We start from the raw sequence: 18547 nt of genomic DNA, 5'->3' as shown, positions 1-18547 counted from the left end.
TTGGATGTTAAAAAAAATGTATATGGTGATAAATGCCTTAGAATGTTTTTGGAGACTTCATAAAAATGTTATTTTAAAAATCCTTTCATCCTTTACAGAGTATATGAGTGGGGTTTTTTTGCAAGTGTTGCATGGATAGGTGCCTTATTTTTGCTAGCAGAGGAGAGATCAGAGGGCCCAGGGCATGGTTAGTTGTTGTTGATTGGCTGCAGTGTGTTTTGATGGGGGGGCGGTGTTGCTGAGTTAAGGTAACCATATTGATTCGTATGTGGGGTTTTTTTTGGGGGGGTCATAATCTTCTAGGCGTGTGTATGTGATGGGGTGAAGGCACCCTCCTTTGTTTGTCTCTGTGATAGTTTCAGTTAGTTAGTTGGTTTTTCTAGTAGGGCAGTTTCCCAACCAATGCAACTCTTAACCTCTGAACCAAGGGCTACGTTCTGCCAGTGCAAAAATCGGAGGTTCTCTACCCACACCCTCCCAATAAAGGCAAAGCAAGAGGCACAGTCACATGGTCACTATGCTGTGATAAATTCCACCTGATTGCTGAACGGCAGTGTCAGTAACTCAAATAAGCTACAAGGCTTTGATCAGTATATACAGTTTGTAGTTTAGCAATTCATCACACCTTCCACTTGTTTATTCTGTCTGCTGAACAGTCAGACAAGGCTTGAGAGTTTGCAGTGTCTTTCATATCCAGGTATGGAATAGAATCATACAATTGTAAAGTTGGAAGGAACCCCAAAAGTCATTTAGTCCAATCCCCTGCAATGCAGGAATCACAGTTAAAGAATCCCTGACAGATGGCTTTCCAACCTCTGATTAAAAACTTCCAAGGAAGGAGAGAGTCCACCACCTTCCGAAGGAGTCCGTTCCACTGTTGAACAGCTCTTACTATCCGAACATTCTTCCTAAGGATTAATCAGAAACTACTTTCTTGTAATTTAAACAACAATAAGAATTGGAGTAATGTTTTCTACTGGTGTTTCTGTAATGCTTAATTATCTCCATACAGACAGTGGCTACATCAAAGGAGGGCAATAAAGAGCCCTGGCACTGGAGGAAGTTGAAGTCTTGAAACAAGAAACATTCAAGCCTCAGTTTGGGAACCTCTGCTTAAAACTCTTGAGCATGGGTAGGCAAACTAAGGCACGGGGGCCAGATCCGGCCCAATTGCCTTCTAAATCCAGCTTGCGGATGGTCTGGGAATCAGTGTATTTTTACATGAGTAGAATGTGTGCTTTTATTTAAAATGCATCTCTGGGTTATTTGTGGGGCATAGGAATTCATTCTCTTTTTTCTTTTCCAAAATATAGTCTGGCCCCCCACAAGGTCTGAGGGATAGTGGACCGGCCCCCTGCTGATAAAGTTTGCTGACCCCTGCTCTTGAGAGACCTGCAACATGGTGGGGGGGGGACACCATGTGCTTTCCTTGACAGAGAGAAGTCCTCAATTTAAACGGCTATCTGGCCATAAGAACATAATAAGAGGTTGGCTGCTGGATCAGGCCAAAGGGAACCCATACAGTAAAGCATTCTGGTCCCAGTGGCTAAACAAATGCCACAATGGGAAGCCCACAAAGTAGAACCTGACTGCAGCTCCACTCTCCCCAGTTGTGATTCCTAGTAACTGGTATACAGTGAGAGACTGCCTCTGAGCATGGAGGTTCTGGTAACACAGTAAGTCTGAACATAGGGAGCTCTGCTGGAATGAACCATCAAGTCCAGCACTCTGTTCTCATGATGGGCAACCAGATGCCCAAATGGGAAGCCCACAAGCAGGACCTGAGCCTGACAGCAACTCTTGCCACTTGTGACTCCCAGCAACTGGTATTCAGAGGCAGATTGCCTCTGCCTGTGGAGGGAGAACACAGCCATTGATGGCCTTACTACTCCATGACTTTGTCTAATCCTCTTTTAAATACATTCTATTGGTGCCCACCACCTTACATCTTATAGGAAAGTCTGGGACAGCAGAAGAGGCCCTGAAGTTGCTCATCTGCAGTTAGCACCAGGACAGCAGGCTGAACAGGCACACAGCTATGGTACAATAGAGCAGGATCTATCCATCTATCTTTTTCTATATACATACCCTTACAGATATCGAGTGAGAAAATGTGCTGTATTTCTTTATAAAACAAAGGGAGCTAACCTTTGGACTTTCAGATGTTGCTCAGCTAGAACTCCCATCCCATTGACTATTGGCAATGCTGGCTGGGGTTTATGGGAGTCCAACAACATTTGGAGCATTTGGCCACCCCTGCTTCATTCATTATTTCTAAATTTGCCTTTTATGTAAATCTGTGTCCCCTGTTGTATTATGCATTTAAACATAGAAAGTTTCTTTATATAGAGTTGGATGATTGGTCCATCTACCTCAATATTGTCTACATTGACAGCCTGTGGCTCTCCGGGGTATTAGGCAGGTGGCATTCCCAGCCCTACCTGGAGATGCTGCTGGGGGTTGAACCAGGAACATTCTGCATGGAAAGCAGATACAGTACAGTCATACCTCATGTTATGTTTGCTTCAGGTTGCATCCTGTGGTGACCCGGAAGTACCGGAAAGGGTTACTTCCCAGTTTCGCCGCTCGTGCATGCACAGACGCGCAAAATGACATCATGTGCATGTGCAGAAGCAGCGAATCATGACCTGCGCGTGCACAGACGTGCAGAAGGGGGTTGCGTTCCTTTCAGGTTGTGAACGGGGCTCTGGAATGGATCCCGCTCGCAAACAGAGATACCACTGTACTTTAAATTCAGCCTGGAAACAAACTGGCAACCAATATAACTAATGCAAAACGGCTGCAAGTTACAATGTTCAAACTGCTTTGAAAGCTAAATTGATCAGCTGATTGTTGGTGCACATAGATTTTCACATGCTTCTAATCAATGATAAATGCAAGCCCCCTTTCGGCCAGCCATGTCTCTCTCTGCCCCACACCCCACTTCAGATGTAGAATAGGTGGCATTTTCTTGGCCTAGCCAAAACAACCAGGTAGCATTCATTAGTCACAGAGACTGGAAGGTCCTCACCACTGGCATGGCTATTCTAGCAGCTTTATTTTGCCCCAGCCAAAGTTTCTGGACAGTCTTCAAGAACAGTCCTACACACAGAGAATTACAGTGGTCTAGTCAAGAAAGTCAATGGTCGAAACATAACGGCAAGCATCTGTTGGGTTCTGACAGCCTGAAGAGCTCTAACAGAAGCTTAAGAGTACGGTGTGTGCCAATTATGGCACAACTGCACTGGCTGCCGATTAGTTTCTAGGACCAATTCAAAGTGCTGATGTTGACGTATAAAGCCTTATACACCTCAGCACCTCTATACCGTATGGACCGCCTCTCCTCATACAAACCAACCTAGACCCTGCACTTGTCATCTGAGGCCATTCTCTATTTCCCCCCTCCCAGAGAGGTTTGGAGGGTAGCAACAAAGAACAGGCCTTTTCTGTGGTGACTCCCTGACTATGGAATGCTCTCCCCAAAGAGGTTCACCAGGCGCCATCATTACATGTCTTTAGGTACCAGGCAAAAACATTCCTATCTACCCAGGCCTATGGCTATTAAATAATCTATGACATGTAAAAGTGTGGGGGAGGGGACTATTATGATGATGATTATCTTATTATTAGTATTATTATTATTATTATTATTATGCTGTCTGTCAATATGCTTTTTACTTTGTTTCTATCATTGATGTTCTTTAATATGTTTTTAATGCTATACTCCACCCTGGGATCTTTTGATAAAGGGTGGTATATAAATTGAAATATATTAATAATAATAATAATAATAATAATAATAATACTCTGTGGAGCTGTTGAAGGGATCTTGACCCAGGACCCTTCAACCCTTTCCCAACCTAGATAGCTGGCTATGGAACGACATAGCATAGGGTCCCGATTCTTAGGAGTCAGATCTGCATTCCTAGGTGTCCGGTATTCCTTCCTTCCATCCCTTTCACCTTAATGTTCCATAGAGCCAGTGCCTGATAATTATTTTTTAATGAATGCTCCTATAAATTTTTTGCATTACAAATGTGTTTATTTTTCTCCCAGCCCTGATTCTTTGTGTCCCCGCTCTACTCCAAGTAGAACTTAAGTTAATGGCAGACAACTGTTACAATAAGATGGCATTTTTTTCTATTTAAAAAAAGCAGAATTGACTGAGAAGATGGAAATTTTGAGTAAAGGGGGGGTGCCTTTGCTTTTGCTCGGTGTTGAAAATCAAACTCAATAACTGCTGGAACCCCAGATATAACAAATGATTGCAAGCAGGCCACAATTCCTGCCCTGAAGGTACTTATTAAGATCTGCTTTTATGATCCACTTTTCAGAACTATTTTTGTGGAGAATTCACTGGCCAACCTTCCAAGAAACAGATATTGCTGACTGGCTCAAGGAAGTCACGGGGACTCATTTCCGCTTGCTAAACTGATGAACAAGAGGAGGCTCCTGGCATGCATGATGTTTGTATATGAGCCACATCCAAAAGCCTCACTGTCCAAAGCCCTAGAAGAAAAGAAGAGAAAGCCATGGTCTGCTTGAACAGTCCAAACAATGCCAGAAGAGAAAGAATAAAAAATCTGGATGGGGGGAAAAGTGCCATTGATCCCTGGGGGAACTGGGACAAAAGGTTAAAGAACTTGACCAAGTCCAAATGAACAATTGGTGACACAAGTTGAAAACTGAATCCTGAGCTCTAATATTCCAAAGGAAGAGTATAGCTATATTACCAATTCCTTACACTATTGGTATGGAATTTTTTTTAAAAGGTTGTCTTTTCACTTCTAGATCTTGTGCAAGGCTTTTTTTTTAAGCTCTTGTGCTGATCTTAAGGACATGTCCCAAAGAATATATGTGAAGTTAAAAGATGTAGAAGGCCAACAGAAGTGAAGTTTAAATGATGCAAATAAAATATCTGCGTCAAAAAGAAAGAATTAAAAAACAAACTAACAGCACTACACAACCCCAAGACACATGTACATATAAACTTTCTGGATCAATTGATGCAAATCTCTCTTCAAGAATGGGTCTCACTTAAAATTCTTCTTCAAAGGCCCGGGTGGCTTCATCCTCTCCTCTGAAAAGCAACCTCTTGGGCTGCTCCCGGCAAGAAAGAAGCCCAAGGCACAGATATGTGGTTTTGTTACCAGATTGTCAGTGAGCTCTCGTCAGTTTCCAACCATAAATGGAAGAAAATCGGACACACTTTTTGTACATTGTGGTTAATAAAAATCACCTGGTTTGAAAGTTACACAGAAACTGCTTAAAAAATAAGCTTCTTCTTTGATGCCGCCAACCCCACCCCCAACAGCTCCCCCTACCCCTCATGCAAGGACTAAAACCATCAAGTGGAGGCTAACTCTGGGGAAGGGCCCTCTGAAGTCCTCCAGCACAGTCCCCTATCAATGCAGCTGGCCCCTCTCTGGAAAAGCACAAGCACAATTGAACAGAGGCTTAGGCAAAGTGAGTCTGGAGTTAAGAATTCTGCTTTTGTGGGGCCCTCCTGACAGATTAACTACTCCCTCTCCTCCCTCCCACCAAATGACCCTGCAGCTCTGAACTCACCTTCCAAGTAGCAACTGGATGATGAAGAGAGACCCTTTTTCGACTTGCAACCCACTAATTTCAGGCAGATCTCCAACATTTTCATCGGTTAGAGCAAGGCCCTTGGTTTTGTAGGCTTGCTGTCTCCTCCCCTCCTCCTCCTCCTCCTCTTCTCCTCTTGAAAACTTCACACAAAAGTTCCCTCCGGTACATACACACACAAAAAGGCTACAAATCCAGCCTTCATTTAAAAACTGTTAACTGAAGAAGTCAAAGCAGTGGATCATCCATTTTTTATGATTCTTTTATTTTCTATTATGATGAATTACTCCAAATGAGCGCTCCCAAATTTTGCCATCCCACTTTCCAGCTCTGTCCTACATCCAACTCAAGCAGAGGCTGCATACATTCAACTGCCAACAAAGGGCCCCCTTCAGGCTTTGGTTGTCTGACTTTGTGACATCAGGAAAGGAACGCCCATCCCATGTTAACCCCTCATGGCTCCGCTTTCCAAGCAGAGGAGGGGAGGAATGAAACTAACAATTTCAGTTTCTTTCGAGTTTCTCACTTTCCAAATCCTAAATCCAGTTCTCCACACTTCTGCAGCGATCTGCGATTGTGAAAATTCATCAGTGTTTTAGGGTCAGTATCTCCTAACTGCAGTTGTGAAAATTCATAAGTGTTTTAGGGTAAGTATCTCCTAACGTACTCATTTCTGTATGCAGTTTTGACCAAGACCAGACACATTTTTGCAAAGCAACTCACCCTAGTTAATGCATTTTTGTATATTATCTTCATTAATGTACAGTGGTACCTCGGGTTACATACGCTTCAGGTTACATATGCTTCAGGTTACAGACTCTGCTAACCCAGAAATAGTACCTCGGGTTAAGAACTTTGCTTCAGGATGAGAACAGAAATCGTGCTCTGGCGGCGTGGCGGCAGTGGGAGGCCCCATTAGCTAAAGTGGTGCTTCAGGTTAAGAACGACCTCCGGAACAAATTAAGTACTTAACCCGAGGTACCATTGTACACATTTTTCTAATTTGTGCATTTTTGTTTTTTATTACTTATTTATTGCATTTATATCTCACCTTTTCCCCCTCAAGGAGCTCAAGGTTCTATATCTCCTCATTTAATCCCCACATCAACCCTATGAGGTAGGTGAGGCTGAGAGGAAGTGACCAAGGTTACCAAGTGTGCATTTGAATTCTGGTCTCTCCCAGGCCCTAGTCTGACACTAACCACCATACCACAGTGGCTCTTTATTAATACTTACTGCTTGCATGGAGTACATGGTTGCAAAATTCAGAGGATTGTGAATTCTGAAAGATCATTGTGTTCCAGTTCTTGTACTGGTTCAACAAGCATGAACTGCTCAGCTTCTTATTGAAAGGCTAAGAAAACTGAAATTCTCCCCCACACTTCACTAGAAAAGGGTCAGCTGAGACTCTACAGGTGGTGGTCTCAGCCCTTTAGAAATTCTTAAGGGGTGGGTAGTGGGTAGACATGTTTAGACAACTATATGTTGCTTTCTAGCTTCACAGCAGCATGAGAGAGAAGTTCTCAGATTTTTTTCTGGAGATGGTAAAACAGAACTCAAAGACAAGAAAAGTGAGAATATAGTGAGAATATAGAAGCTAATCCTAATGGAAGCCAGGAGATTCGTCTGCTCCCCCCCCCAAAAAAAAACCTATGCTGAAAGAAAGGAGTCCATATTAGGAACGTAAGACCAGTCCTATAGGATCAAGACAATGGTCCCTCTAGTCCAGCCTCCTGTGCTCACAGTGGCCAACCAGGTGCCCCTATAGGAAGCCCTCAAGCAGGACCTGAGTGCAACAGCACTCTGCCCCTCCTGCAGTTTCCAGCAACTGATATTCAAATTTATTACCACCTCCAACTGCAGAGGCAGAGCATAGTCAGCATGGCTAGTAGCCATTGATGGCCTTATCCTCCACAAATTTGCCCAACCCTCTTCTGAAGCTGTCAAAGTTGGTGGGCATCACTGCCTCCTTTGGGAGTGAGTGCACTGTGTGAAGAAGTCCTTTCTTTTATGAAATAAATGAACCTTTCTCATTAACCTGTCTCTGTTATCCATGAGCTTTATCCTTGCTATACATATTTAGTGTGGTACTCATCCACTCGCTACTCTATCCACTGGATATATTTTATTCCGTAAACCACCCTGATAGGATGGTATATAAATTCAATAATAATAATAGTCACAATCCAGCCACAAACTGGTAGCCACCAGTGCTTCTCATGGAGGCTGACAAACAGCCCCCCCCCCCCCCGCTCTTCCACATGCAGCTGCTGGGTGACCTTGGGCTAGTCACACTTCCCTGAAGTCTCTCAGCCCCACTCACCTCACAGAGTGTTTGTTGTGGGGGAGGAAGGGAAAGGAGAATGTTAGCTGCTTTGAGACTCCTTTGGGTAGTGATAAAGCAGGATATCAAATCCTCTTCTTCTTCTTGGAAAAGCTAAGTATGTGTCCGTTAGTATGTGAAAGAGAGTGAGCACACTTTCTCCCTTTCTGTCTGTCTGAGTAGGTGGGTTAATCTGGGTGGGGAAAGTGACCAGAGAGAGTGGACCCCACAGCACTGGGCCAAAAACCTATATGGTATATCATAACATTTTTCAAATAATGCTTTGTCAACAGTGGGGAGAGGTACCAAAAAACAAAACAAGACTGAATATTATGTAACACAGAGCATGGGGCAATCCTGACCCTCCCAAGTTGAGGACAGCAATTCTGGGAAATTGCAGCGTATTCACACTGCAGGGAGTATCACAAGAGCATATCCTGAAACTGAGCAATTCTGACCCCTCCTGCTTTCCATAACATGAGGTCTGTCTACTGCTGCAGCTGCAGGAATGCAGAATTCCATAAGAATTCCAGTGGAATTACTAAATGGGATTACTAAGACTGCCCCTATTAACGCTCAAGAGAGGGACAACAAGGTTAACACACTCCATGCCGAAGAAAGGAAGATGAGCAGGAAATCTGAGCAGTTTTGTGCTTCGATGCCAGCTTCTCCTTCTTAAAGAGCCTCATGGCTCCCTTCCATCAAGCCCAAATTAGAGCGATAAAACCAGGAGGGAAAATTTGGTTTCCACTTCTTGCAAAACCAAAAAATCTAGGATGGGTGGGTCTCTTTGATATTCCAGATTTCCTTTTCAAGAGCACAGATATTTCCATCAGCTACTTGCGTGCTGAATCCAGGGTCGCTTAAGATTCTCTGTTTCCACAACAGATTCAGACATACAGAGATGTTGGGCATGTGATCCCACTTCTGCCAAACTAGTCTATTCCTAACTTTTGTGTCATAGCCACTAGGGGTAAGCCTCAGCTGAGAAGGGCCGTAGGTTAGTGCTGAATCAGGCCAACAGCCCTTCTAGTCCAGCATCCTCTTCTCACAGCAGACAACCAGATACCCATTAAGGGCAACCTACAAGCAGGACCTGAGTGCAGCATTCTCCCCTTCCTGTGGTTTCCAGCAACTGGTATTCAGAAGCATTGCTGCCTCAACTATGGAGGCAGAGAGTAGCCATCATGACTAGTAGCCGTTGATAGCCCTCAACTCCATGAATTTGTCCAATCCTCTTTTAAAGCCATTCAAGTGGTGGCTATCACTGACTCCTCTGGGAAAGAGTTCCATAGTTTAACAATATGCTGCATGAAGAAGCCCTTTATTTTATCTGTCCTGAATATTCCAGTGCTCAGCTTCATTGAATGCCCACAAGTTTTGGTGATAAGAGATAGGGAGATAAAATTTTCTCTATCCACTTTTCCATGCCAGGCATAATTTTATAAACTTTTTTCATGTAATCTCTTAGTTGTCTTTTTTTGTAGACTAAAAAGCCACAAACACTGCAAATTTTCCTTGCAGAGGAGTCGCTCCATCCACTTGATCATTTGGGTTGCCCTTTTCCTTGACATACCCTGTTACAGACAGCAGCACTCTTCACAAACTCACTCCTCCAAGCGGGGAGGAAACAGTTAATAAAAGCCTTCTTCCAGAGTTAAGAGGACCAAGCCTGAGCGATCAAATTACATCTGAGGAGGGAGAAGAAGTGGAAGAAGAAGAAAAGGAATAGAAAATATATGCCCGAACTTTTGCACAAAGTGTTAGACACAGCAGGGATGCGGCTTAAACAAGGAATAAGCCATTATTTCTCCAGAGTTGTCTTGAGGGCAGTTGAAAGAAACACACACACAACTTGCGAGCTCAGATCTTTTCAGATGCATTTCGACTGAAGGGTGTACAGTGAAACATCCCCTGCTCTCCATGTCCCCCTCCCCCAGCTTCCAAAACAGCAGTTGCAAGAATTATTAGGGAATAATAGCACCCTCCCCAAACCCACATTTAATGAGGAGCCCCTTTTCATTCCAAAAGGTTATCCAAACAAATGTTCAGCCGGGGAAACGGATCCAGCAGAGCAGTTTTGCTTGATCCAAGCACATCTTGGAAAACAAAAGCTTGGATGACATCAGGATGCAAGCAAAGGCCCCAGGCCTGAAGTGGAGTGGGTGTAAGAACATAAGCGCCTTGCTAGATCAGGCTACAGGGAGCCAACCACATGCCTCAATGGGAAGCTTAAAAGGTGGACGGACATAAGTGCACAATAGCAACACTCTCCCCACTTTTGATTCCTTCAGCTGGTATTCCAATGTATTGCTGGCCCCCTACAGGAGAGGCAGAAAAAATGAACATCTAGTCCAGCATCCTCTCCCCACTGTGGCAAACCAGATGCCTCAGTGGGAAGTCCACAAGCAGGGCATGAGTGCAAAAGCAACACCCTCCCCACTGGTGATTCCCAGGAACTGGCATTCAGAAGTATCACTGTCTCTAATAGTGCAGGTGGAAAATGGCCATTGGGCACCATGTATTTGCCAACAGAAATGGTGTCAAGGCCCTCCTGTCTTCCACAGATCCCACTTCCTGCTGAGCTCAGCCTAACCCTGGCAAGTTCCTCCGGTCTCCACAGGACTCCTCTCTCTCAGTGATGGACCTGCCTCTCTTTCTGTCTTGAGTTGCAAACAGCTGAGAAAATATTCACATTCTTACATACCCTAGAAGGGGCTTTGCTTCTCTCTTCTGAAGTCTACTTGAAAATCAGGGGTGGGGTTTGCATTTAATATATATTTTTGTTTTAAGAGCTGCAGCTTTGCTTCTGATGAACTGCAGCGCACAAAAAGTTTATGAGATAAAAAATGTTTTAGTCTTTAAAGGTGCCACAAGACTCATTGTGTTAAAGGGGGGAAGAGCCTTAAGGACTGTGGCATTAAGTCAGGGATGGGGAACTTTGGGTCTGCGGCCCAAATGCAGCCCCTCAACACTCTCTATTTGGCCCTCAGTACTCTCCCCAGGCCACACGCCCTCCCTGCTTTGCACCCAGAGTGTTGTTAGGGCTTTTTGGCTGACTGGATTGCAATCCTTGCACTCAGAGATCTTGCTTGCCTGGATTTATTTTTATTATTTTATTTTGTTAAATTTCTATCATGTCTTTCCTCCAAGGGGCTCGAGGTGACAGCATACATGGTTTACCCCTCCCCCTTCTACCCTCACAATAACCCTAAGAGGCAGTGACTGGGCACAATGTTACCCAGTGAGATTCATTAGTGACACTCTAACTGCTACACCACACTGGCTATTGTTGGATAGAGAAGGATGTGATTGTGTAGAAATTAGCCTGCCACAGAAAGGTAAAATTTGCATTCACTGCTCTGCTCATTTTTGCATCTGATCCTGCTGACCCTTGGCATGTGGCCTTCACAAGGTTTCCCAGAAAGGAATGTGGCCCTTAAGCTAAAAAAGCTTTCCCTGCCCCTGTGGTGAGCCACCCTGCCAAAATTGTAGAGGGTTTCCAGGGCTCAGACTGATGCACAGTCAAGTTAAGGTCAGCAGGTGATGGGAACGTAAGAGCCCTGCTGGATCACGCCAATGGTTCATTTAGTCCAGCATCCAGCTCTCACAGTAGACACCTATGGAAGCCCACAAACAGGACCCAAAAGCAACAGCAACACTCTCAACACTCTCCACTTGTGATTCTGAGAACAGTAGAAGTATACTGTCTCTGACAGTGGAAATAGAATGCAAGAAGAGCCTGGCTGCTCCATCGGGGCAAGAGCCAATCTAGCCCAGCATCCTGTTTTCACAGTGGCCAACCAGATACTCCAGTATGAAGCCCACAAGCAGGACCAAATAGCAAGAGCACTCAGTTCAGTAGCATTACTGTCTCTGATCATGGAGGCAGAGTATAGCCATCACAGCTAGTAGTCATAGATACTCTGTTCCTCCAATCCTCTTTTAAAGTCATCCCTGCTGCCTCCCTGTGGGAGTGAGTTCCACAGTTTATGTGCTGAATGAAGAACTTCATATTATTTGTCCTGAATCTTCCAACATTCAGCTTCATTGGATGTCCACAAGTTCTAGTGTTAGGATAAAGGGATGAAAAGCTTTTCTCTATCCACTCTCTCCGCGTCAAGCAAAATTTTATGCACTTCCATCATATCTCCTCTTACTCGCCTTCTCTCTAAACTAAAAAGTTCCAGGCAATAACAGTGAGAAAAGTTCCACTGAACCGCAAAAGCTCATACAGGATAAACACAACAAATAACTTTGACTTTTGTCAAGAAAATTGCTTCTTTGGAATGCTGAGCCTTTCTCTCCTCTCATCACGTTTCATGGGCGATGAGCCAGAAAATAGCTGTAGAAAACACAGTGTCCAATGCACTTGGGGGCTAAGAATATTTTGTCATGTGATAGGAGTGCACATGGTAGTGTTGTTTTTTAATCAAACTTGCCTCCCACCACATTTCCTAGAGAAATTACAGGGCTCTATTTTACACTTTATTCAGAGGCTACAAAGCCATCCCTTGCTCTGTGGCGATTTTTAGATTCAAGATTTAAGAACTCGTCTTCAGTGCAGATCCAACCTCGCTCATTTTGTGCCTCATGTTCAGATCAACAACTACCTTCTTTCCATTCTGCTTTGGTCAGACTCCACCTGGAGTCCTGTGTCCAGTTCTGGGCATCCCAGTTTAAGAAAGATATTGGCAAGCTGGAAGTTGTGTAGAGGAGAGTGACCAAGATGATGAAGAGTCTGGAAATAAAGCCTTGTGAGTAATGGTTGAGGGAGTTGGGCATGTTTAGCCTGGATAAGAGAAGACTAAGAAGAGTTATGATAGACATCTTCAAATATCTAAATGGCTGTCAAGTGGAATATGGAGCAAGCTGTTCTTTCCTGCTCCTGAGCATAGGATTCAAATTACAAGAAAGGAGATTCCGAACTTTCTGACAGTAAGATGGACTCTCTTGGAAGGTGATGCATACTCCTACGTTGGGGGTTTATAAGCAGAGGTTGGATGGTCATCTGTCAGGGATTCATTAATTGTGATTCCTGCACCACAGGGAACAGGGCTAGATGATCCTGAGTTCCCCTCCAACTCTACAATTCTATGATTCTATGGGATATGCTGGTCAGGGAAATGACTGAGAAAGGCAGCAGAGAGAGGCTTGTGTACCTCACTCTGGATTTTGTTCTAGATTGGTCCATCAAGCCAATGTAGTTGCCAACTGAAGGAATAAAACTCCAATTTTAATTTTAATTTTTTCAAGTATGCAGAGGAGGAAATCCAGAGTTATGAAAGCCTGGCTGCTATTCTGCTAAGCCCCAAGTAAAGACTTCCCTGTCACTGTTGCCTCACCTCAGATCCTTTATTTAAAAGGCTCTGTTACCTGGAAGTTGGCCAATGAGGATATTCCATGTGTGAAACACCCTCCTCAGGACTTCTTAAAAGGAGATTTATGAAAGAAGCTTGAGTGATTCCATTTTAAACACACTCCCAGTCCTCTTCCTCTTCCTCCCCACCCCCTGCCCCAAAAAGGCAGGGGGAAGAGGGAACCCATAAAGGCACATGGAAGACTCCAAGGCATCAAAGAGGTTGGAAGAGGAGAAAAAAAACAGGGTTTGCTAAGCGTGAAATGGCCACCACATTTTTAAGATATGAAGTTTAACAAAAAAAACCTCAAGCCATAGATAACATTCCATTCATACACCCAGCCCAGTGAAATCAATGAGGGAAGTGATTCATGGATTTAAGCAACAACTCATTTCAAAGACATCAGAGGTGCCCACAGATTCTTAGGCATTTAGAGCCACCTCATAGTTCACTGCCATGCAAATTGCTCACAACAGTTTATGATGATGACGATGACAACAATGACAATGATGATTTAAAGCTCTCTTTTTTTGCCTCAGCTCTTCATCAGAAAGCTTCCTATAATGTTTTACATAAGGTAAAGGTACCCCTGCCCGTACGGGCCAGTCTTGACAGACTCTAGGGTTGTGCGCTCATCTCACTCTAGAGGCCGGGAGCCAGCGCTGTCCGCAAAAACTTCCGGGTCACGTGGCCAGCGTGACAAGCTGCATCTGGCGAGCCAGCGCAGCACACGGAACGCCGTTTACCTTCCCACTAGTAAGCGGTCCCTATTTATCTACTTGAACCACTAGGTTGGCAGGCGCTGGGACCGAGTGACGGGAGCGCACCCTGCCACGGGGATTCGAACCGCCGACCTTTCGATCGGCAAGTCCTAGGCGCTGAGGCTTTTACCCATAGCGCCACCCGCGTCCCTAATGTTTTACACACATTCAGAAAAAAAAGGTGAGGGAGACAGTCCCAGCCCCAGTAGCTTACAATCTAAAATATGCAATACCAAAAAGAGAAAGGGATGAGGAGGGCAGAGGGGAAATGATGCAATGGTGTCTCGACCTGTTGGTCAGCTCAGCAGCAACTGCTACTGCCAGATTCTCTTTGGATTCTGTACAAGAACTGGGGAGAGGGGGGATTCCAAGGTGCTTGGATCCTCAAGGCAACCACTTGCGCTCTGGACCCTTGCACCTCTTGGCTGATAAAAACTAGCAGGGAGACGACAGCTGGCTAGGCCAGGGAGATTATTAGTGGCTCCTAGCGAGAGGGGCCTGTTGCCAATCTCCCCTTCGTAGGAAAGGGGCTTTTGGAGGAAACTGATCCATTTCAATCAGAGTTTAGGCCCAGTTTGGACACAGAAAATGCTTTGGTCAGCCTACATGATGACCTTTGTCGGGAGAGAGGCAGGGGAAATGTGTCCCTGTTAATTCTCTTCATCTTCTCACTGGCTTTTGATACCATCGACCATGGGATCCTTCTGGGGCAGCTATTCAAGTTAGGGGTGAGTGGCACCATTTTGCAGTGGTTCCAGTCCTACTTTGATAGTTACTTACAGAGGATGTTGCTTGGTGAGTGCTCTTCGGCCACATGGAGCCTTTAATGCAGGGGTTACTCTAGGTTCAATTTTATCCCCTATGCTGTTTAACATCTACATGAAAACACTGAGTGGAGTGAACCAGAGTTCTGTAGTACATAGTCAGCAATATGTAAAGGAGAAGGAAACCCATAGCTTTCCTTCTCCTTTACATCTGCAAGTGAGGCAGTGGATGTGCTGGACTGTGATCCTGCCTCAGTAATGGACTGTATGAGAGCCAACAAGTTGAAGCTCAATCCAGATAAGACTGAGGCACTGTTAGTGGCTGGTTCCCTAGACCAGATGGATGAGAGGTTGCCTGCTCTTGATTGGGTTACACTCCCCTTGAAGGAGTGGGTACACAGCTTGGGGGTCCTTCTGGATTCTTTGCTGTCACTTGAGGCTCAGTTGACCTCAGTGGCACAGAGTGCCTTCCATCAGTTTCAGCTGGTGGCCCAGCTGCGTCCCATCTGGACTGGGATAGCTTAACTTCTGTTGTCTATGTTCTGGTAACCTCTAGGTTAATTACTGCAATATATTATATGTGGGGCTGTCTCTGAAGACAGTTCGGAAACTTCAGCTTCTGCAGAATTCTGTGGCCAGAATTCTGGCCCAACAGGGCAAAACTGTCTGAGCATATAACACTGATCCTGATCTGACTACACTGTCTACCAATTAATTTCCAGGCACAATTCAAAGTGCTGGTTTTGACCTATAAAGCCTTAAATGGTTCAGGACTGCAATATCTCAAGGACCGCCTCTCCCCATATGAACTGACCTGGACCCTGCAATCAACATATAAGGCCCTTCTTAGTGTACCTCCTCTGTGAGAGGTTCGGAGGCTGGCAACAGAAGAATGGTCCTTTCCTGTGGAGGCTCCCCACTTATGGGATGCTCTGCCCAAGGAGGCTCTGCCTGGTGCCTCTGTTACATATATTTTAAGGCCAGGCAAAAACATTCTTCTTCTCCCAGGCATCTGGCTAATTGTACAATCTATGGCCTTTTAAACTGCTTTGGGGTCTCACTATCTTACACATTTTTGCGTTTCTATATTCATCTTGTGATCCTTGGATGAAGAGCGGAATAGAAATTTAAAAAATAAAGACAGACAGACAGACAGATTACAACAGAAGAAGAGCCTGCAAGCAGGACCTGAGTGCAACATCCCCTCTCCAGTTGCTGTTTCCCTTCATCTGGGATTCAAAGGTAAACTGTCCCTGGGCATGGAAGTTCTGCTATCACAATAGATCTCCTTAGAAGAGCCAGGCCAAAGGGAGCCTATCTAATTCAGCATCCTGTTCTCACAGTGGCCACCAGATACCCCAACAGGAAGCTCAAAAGCAGGACCTGAGCACCACGGCACCATACTCCTCACTTGAAATTCCCAGAAACTGGCATTCAGAAGTATACTGCCTCCAACAGTGGAGGCAGAGCACTGCCATCATGGCTAGCAGCTTTTGATAACCTTATCCTCCCTCTTTAAAAAGCCCTCCAAGCTGGTGGCCATCCCTACATCTTGAGGGAGCAAATTCCACCCTGTAACTCTGTGCTGTGTGAATAAACACTTTCCTTTGTCTTTCCTGACTGGAAATGCTCCATCACAAAAGCTTCCCTAAATGCTTTTCCAATACAGATTCCACATGAAATTCTTTCAAATCCTTCCCTCCTTCTCCTCTTACTTCTTCATAAAGCAGCAGAGAACCCGAGAAAACTATGGCCTATTTCAAAACTTGCTTCCAGTAACACGGGTTTTGTTTAAAGGGAGTGCATTAAGTGAAACCAGCTGTCCTGAAGGGGTTGGTGCCATCTGGGGCTTGATGTGTGAGGCTGGTTCTTCAGTGATATGAGAATATTATTTCACCACTTAATATGAAATAGGGAATGGAAACGTACCACCTGAGATCAGTGTTCAGAACTGCATGTACCAAGGTCTCCATGTGCCTGAGGAACTTACAGAATATTTTTGATGCTCATTCTGGAATATAGATATAATGGAGAAAATAGTACATAATTTGATATTTCAATGACTAGATCCTTCTAGTCTTTTTTAAATTAGATTCGGCATTCTTTTACTACATATACAACCGAACAATCGCTTTCAAGACAACCTTTGTCACGTGTCTAGCAAATCTGGAATTATGCTTGAAAATCAGATGTTAATATTCTTTACTTAAACCCTTGTTGTTTTAAATCATGTGCCTCTTTTATAATTTTGTTTTTCACCTTTTAGTTTTCATCTGTTCTCTCAGTTTTATGTCCATTATAAAATGAAATAATAAATCTGTACCAAAAAAAACCGCACCAGACAAATGTTAAGATCACTGGGTTTTCAATAATTCCTGCTGAAACTGGTTAAAAGGGCACCTCCTCCATCACAGCACAGCTCAAGAAAAGAAAGGAAAAGAAAAGAAAAGAGGGAGGAGGATAGGCAAAGATTTGCCAAGAGGTAAATGCGTGTTTTGGTCTCTCTGGTGACTGTTTTGGTGCCTAGAGGATCAGATGATCCGAGTCACATGAGATGCAGCTTTCACAAGGCCTGCTGGCAGAATTGAAGGCTGCTAAATTGAAAAAAACTGACAATCGCAATTACGGAGGAAGGGACAGCTTTGGAACTTGGAAACCCACAAATGGTGTTGTAAGGCAAGAGACAGTTCAACAAGAAGAGATGTTTACAAAGTCAAAGTGCAACAGAGCTTTTAAAAAATCCTTATGTTTTAAGGATGGAAGAGCTTCACATGCGCACTTTTTAAAAAACAGGAGCAAATCTGGGTGGTTGCCTCAATTTGGTTTGTTTGTTCTTCAAAAACGGGACTAATTTAGAGAGTAGCCAGTTCTTGACGAGATGGACTCTAGTCTATTAAAGTTTAAACTGTAACAAAGATTACTGATGGCTACTACCCACAATGGCTACACTCTGCCTCCACAGTCGGATGCCTTTGAATGCCAGTTACTGGAAACCACAAGAAGGAGAAAGCTCAAGTGCTTGGATCCTGCTTGCAGGCTTATCATTGGAGCATCCAGTTAGCCACTTAAAGAACAGGATGTTGGACTAGGCAGGCCATCGGCCTGATCCAGTGGGGCTTTTCTTATAGGTAAAAGTTTTAAAATATTTTGTTCAAAGTTCAAAGAACTAGTGTCTGGTCATGGTACTGCAATTGGTCACATCATAAAACTGCAATCAGTCTCTGAAATTAGATCAGTACGTTAAGCTACAGAACTCACTTCCACAGGAGGCAGTGATGACCACCAACTTTGATGGCTTTAAAAGAGAACTAGAAAGATTTGTGAAGGATTCAGCTATCAAAGGCTACTAGCCACAATAGTTGTGTTCTGCCTCCATGGTTGGAGGCAGTAATGCTTCTGAATATCAGGTGCCAGAAATCACAGGTAGCGAGAGTGGTCTTGCTTGCATGTTTCTCATAGTAGCACCTGCCCAGCCATTGTGGTAGGACTCTTCTGATGTTCTACCTCCAGTATCAGAGGCAGTCTGCCTCTGAATACCAGTTGCTGAGGATCACAAGTAGGGAGAGTTGCTGTTGTACTCAAACCATGTTTGCGAGCTTTCCATAAACATCTGGTCAGCCACTGTGAGAACAGGGCCACTGACCTGATCCAGCGGGCTTTTCTTATGTTCTTAAACCTGTTTGTCATTAAAAAGCTGCCACCTGCCTTGTTTATTACTGCAACACAGAAACTGGGTGACTACCCTTCTCA

The 18547-nt window shown here is 44.3% G+C and overlaps 1 protein-coding gene across 2 annotated transcripts in view; it reads right to left on the bottom strand.

Annotated features, from left to right (window-relative positions):
• The window catches only part of ABL1 (ABL proto-oncogene 1, non-receptor tyrosine kinase), a 130490-nt gene that overhangs the window by 70585 nt on the left and 41358 nt on the right, over window positions 1-18547 (bottom strand). The window contains exon 1 of one of the 2 annotated variants that reach the window (XM_082207811.1): window positions 5569-5956. The exons of the other annotated variant lie outside the window; for it this stretch is intronic. Within the exon in view, the coding sequence (XP_082063937.1) occupies window positions 5569-5653 (85 nt within the window). The 5' untranslated portion in view covers window positions 5654-5956. Of the gene's footprint in view, window positions 1-5568; window positions 5957-18547 lie in introns of those variants that run through there. 2 annotated transcript variants of the gene reach the window in all.

Source organism: Podarcis vaucheri (genome assembly GCF_965113315.1).
Source record: "Podarcis vaucheri genome assembly, chromosome: Z".
In the NCBI taxonomy this organism is placed as follows: domain Eukaryota; kingdom Metazoa; phylum Chordata; class Lepidosauria; order Squamata; family Lacertidae; genus Podarcis; species Podarcis vaucheri.
The sequence above is the reverse complement of the archived record's forward strand: the minus strand, read 5'-3'. Positions and strand labels throughout refer to the sequence as shown.